The 4574-nt window shown below is 47.4% G+C and overlaps 1 protein-coding gene across 1 annotated transcript; it reads right to left on the bottom strand.

Annotated features, from left to right (window-relative positions):
* Positions 1–2335: 2335 nt before the first annotated feature.
* On the bottom strand, positions 2336–3643 carry LOC115332876. Its single transcript, XM_029995379.4, has one exon. The coding sequence runs from the start codon at positions 3641–3643 to the stop codon at positions 2336–2338; it is 1308 nt and encodes a 435-aa protein (XP_029851239.4).
* Between the last annotated feature and the right edge of the window lie 931 nt (positions 3644–4574).

The following is a 4574-nucleotide window of genomic DNA, read 5'->3' as shown; positions in this document are numbered from 1 at the left end:
ACGCAGCTGGTAGCTGCGTGCACTTCGCGCAGCTGTTGGAGAGAGAGAGAATGCACGCGCAGCGAGGAGAGTTGCGCATGCGTAGTGTGAGTGCGGACTACGACGCCGCGGGACATAGCCCGAGCAAGAGGTGCTCCGCATCTAAAAGTATTTGGGAGGGAACTTGCGGACACTAACACGCTCACTCTCGGTTCTTAGCAAACAAACCTCGGCGCCTCGGGACACCTCGCCAGTGAGTCCTTTGACTTCCCTCCTTAATGCGCGTCTGCTAGTTGTTAGACAAAAACAACGTACCGCTCGAGTTATTTCGTCTGCCCTCTCTGAAAGGCGAAGTCGAGTTCGCTCAACTTCCGAAAGTCGCAGGAAAGGTAAGAAAGACGCAGACGACGTTGCGAGCAGACGACGTTGCAAAGGAGCAGACGACGCTCAGATAGGGGGCCGCGATCAGCCAATCAGGGCTCGGCGTTCTGACGTCAGGGCTCGGCGTTCTGACGTCACCGCTACTTCTTTTCTCATGCGCAGAAGAGAAAAATGAGCCCACTTGCGAGGTGTATGGAATACTGTTTATATTTTAGGCGTTTTATGCTCTAATTTTCGTTGTCTTATTGCTATTTTCATATCTGCTCAGCAGCTGGTTCTCACTCTGTTTTGACCATGTAACTATACTGCAAGTTTGTTTGTAACGCCTATTTATTTATTAATTTTTTCGTGGTGCTGCTATACTGCGGGTGGGCCCACCGAAATATTCACCTGTTTGAGGTAGATGCAATGTGGAATAAATGTAAACACGCAGGGTTTAGATTGTGAATTATTCAAACCAGCTCGCCTGCATACTTTTGCTTCTTGAATGTATCAGTGCCTCCTATATACTTCCAGCGCTTGGCAGAACGGCCTGCCGAGGCCGTTGCACCACCACTCGTGGCGACCGCGTGAGGGCGTTGTGTTAACGGGGTCTGCATTTATCGTCTAGAGGAAGCAACTGAAACCACGGAGGACGTTAGCACCTGAATTGCGGACGCCTACTGGGCAGACGCCTCGAAGGTGAGCACGCCTTACGTTCTCGTGCGTCGAGTGGAAAGCAGACGAAAATGACGTGTCTCTGATCGAGGGTTTGGGAACACTGTCAAATCCAGGACAATAGACTAGACGGTCGCGCTCCAGTCACCTATTTGTGTTTGGAGATTTGTGTTTGTTCTTTGTCCCTCTTGTTGCCCTTCTCCAGGGATTATTTTCGTCATTCTTGCCCAGTTCGCTTGCAGCTTTGCATTTAATTCCATTCAAAAATAACCTTAAAAATTGTAAGGCTTTCACCCTTGTTTGTGTTAGACTGGTGGCGGATGATAAGACCTGTGTGCTCTACTGACGTACTCCTGGTTAGCTGAGTTGGTAGAGCGCTTCACTGGAAATGGAGATGTGTCAGGTTCGATACCCGGACCAGGCGCATTTTTTCGGTCGCCAACCAGACACCTGGCTCTATTTAGAGATTTGTGTTTGTCCTTTGTCCCTCTTGCTCCCTTTGTCCAAAAATTAGTTTCGCCATTCTTGTCCAGCTCGCTTGCACCTTTGCATTCAATCGCATTTAAAAAAAAAAAAAAAAAAAACATTAGACAGGGTTTGCATCGCCTACTTTAGCCTATTTTGTCTTCCACATTCGACATGGTTTCCGTGATCTCGCGATGAAGATACGCTGAATGAACATACATATGCGTGCTACTGAAATGTATGCAATCTGCGTTTCAAGCAAGACCTTATTTTATTGTATTTCTTTGGCGGGTGGGGGAGAGGGGGGGGGGGGGGGTTACGGCGTCGACTCATAAGATACGCCTGTTTTCAATGCAATGACATAACATTGTAAAACAAAAAGAAAGAACGTTACAATTACGACAGAGAGTAGAGGGGGTTCTTTGCAGCCACTACCGTGTGTGTACAGTGGGTACAACAGTGGCAGCTACAAAAGACCTTGTGTCAGTGACGCGCCGAAATGGTTGCAGATCTGACGAAAACGGAAGCTCATTCTTTTGCCAACATTTTGCCAGGCAGTGAAGGGATGTAAGAGGCATTGCTAGCATACGTATATAAACATGTTTAGCCATTAAATTAATGATTTTGTTGTTTCAACCTTTGTCTTCGTCTTAACAATGCACATCAATATGGAAAGAAGCCGTTTTGAGGCACCCGCGCCTGGTGGAGCCTATTATGTTGCAGGGTCAAGTCGATTATGTTCACGCTACTGGCTTCGGGATTGGTCCTTCGTCATTCTTGTCTCTTAATAACACAATCTGATTGACTGGAATGAGCCCTTTGCTCCTCAAGGTGTTACAGACTACGGCTTGCCTCAGTGGGCATTAAACTTACCGATGGCTTCGTAGCAAATGTTGAGGACGCACAAGACGGATGCCGCGGTACCTTCCGGCGCCACCTCTTTAGCGAACACAGTCATGGCGGGTACCCCGAGTGGAACTGCAGCCCCGATGACGGGTTCGACGAGCAGCGCGAACCACGGGTTGTAGAGAAAGGCAGATCCAATGTACCTCACACCGAAGATCAAGAACGTAAATATATACGAGGGATAATACCGCGTTTGTTTCAGAATCCAAGCGGACGCTGAAAAGAAGGGCAGTTCTACGCAAATGCAGCTGACTGCTGATATTAATCCGATTATCAGTTTAGACGCTCCTATGTCCTCCAAAAACCACGTGTTGTACGATATGGCGATTGAAATACAGGCCCCGAAGGCGCATGTCCAGAAGGCGAATACGGCCAGTTCCACATTAATGAACGCAGCAGAGATGTCCTTGAAAAAGTTGACCGATAGCTTGGGCATCCGAAGAGTGGGCATGCAACAGAGAAGGACACTGTCCAGGATAATGACCAGTGTATAGACAAAGTAGCTTGGAAGGTAGCCTGATCGTCCACCCGTCCATCGGTTGGCTTCATCAATTATTGCTCCCACGATTGGACCAGCGGCACCCATACCAATTGCCCCTCCCATTCGCTGCCATCCGAAGTCCCTCACATTGTCACCCAGTATCTCTGAAACGCCGGCGTCAGAGATAACAATCACAGCCCCCAAACACAACGACGCGAGGGCATGAAACACGGCATAGAACCACACAACTCGTTGATCTGTCGAACCTGCTGTGCAAGGGCACTTGAACTGACAGGCGCTGCTGTGGTAACCAGACGTGTCATTCCAGAGAGTGTGGCAAATGTTGGAGGTGTTCTGAAAAATGTAGCTCACATCGATTTCGCTGAATTCGGTGGCATTCGTTGGGCACAAAACGAAACACTTCTCCGGTGGTTGAAGGCACACTGAGAACGAATTCAAAATCGTTACGTTTTCTCCTGGACATGATACCTCCCCGTATGGTTCGGGCGTTTTGATCATAAAGCCACTGAAGTAGAGAAAGCCATAGAATACAACTGCAACCAATTGAAGAGTCAGCAAGATCCTGGTTACGCTTTGCGTACGGTCAGCAATGTATCCCATCAAAATCTTCCACGGAATAGAGAGCAGAGGTGTGACTGCTAAAATGTAGGCCATGGTTGCTTCAGGGATTCCGTTTCTCCGACCAATGGCAGGCGCGTACGGCAGAGTGCAGCCCACGGCTGGAGATAAAAAAAAGCACGATTTTCTTAGCATTTGCAACAACAATGTTTTATTGCTAGGGTCAAATATGCTATAATTGCAACATTATAAATTACACTTTATGCTGTCAGATATTTTCAAACAAGTAGTTATGGGTTTAGCTGCGTGATATACAGTGATATACAATCAGAAAATTCGAAACAAATATAAAACATTTATACCGTAATATCCCGAAAGATAGTCCAATTAAAATCGAAAGCAAGTCGGGTGAAAATAAGGAGCGGCCAACTTTCGGTGCGGGATCAAAAAAAGTTTGAAGAATCTTCTGTTTGAGTTGGGGTGACTTTCGAAATTTCTGACTGCAGAAAATGAAAGACGACTGTTCTTCTCAGTCAGCAACGGTCACTGATTCCCTGACATAGCTAAGTAGCAGCATTTTTGCCAAGGTCATCTTTGGTCAAGGCCCTGCATTTCTAAAAGTGGGCTACCTTTCAGTGTTGTTTTTTTTAAATAGCAAATCTTTAAAAAGATGAGAGTTGGGCTCCCTTTCGGAAATGGGGTATCTCTCGAAATATTGCAGTATATCGCGAGACAGACATCCCACTGGGACATGCATTGTAAACTGGTAGTGCAGTGCAACCCATACTTAACGCCGCCACTCGAACGCCCGGTCTTGGCAGAGTAACTGTATAGGCTCTGCTTGCAGAGCCAGAGTAGCGCGTTCCTTTTCCTTTCGCCGCCATCTCCGGATTGGCGGAGGAGTGGTCACGTGCGCAGAACTGGAGCCGAACTTCGTGCGGGAAAGCGGCCTTCGAGAGCGCCGAGTTTCGGGGGGAACATATTTTCCGCTTCGCCTTCGCAAAATATAGATCCTAGACCAAAATTAAACAAACCGAAAGCGTCCAAAGTCATTGAACATTATGTGTATCAACTGAGTACAGTATAATCCCGTTTTTTTATAACGCGAGCGATGCTCTGGGACATT

The sequence above is a fragment of the Ixodes scapularis genome, unplaced genomic scaffold (genome assembly GCF_016920785.2).
Source record: "Ixodes scapularis isolate PalLabHiFi unplaced genomic scaffold, ASM1692078v2 PGA_scaffold12__126_contigs__length_90152505, whole genome shotgun sequence".
In the NCBI taxonomy this organism is placed as follows: domain Eukaryota; kingdom Metazoa; phylum Arthropoda; class Arachnida; order Ixodida; family Ixodidae; genus Ixodes; species Ixodes scapularis.
This window is presented reverse-complemented; position numbering and strand designations above follow the sequence as displayed.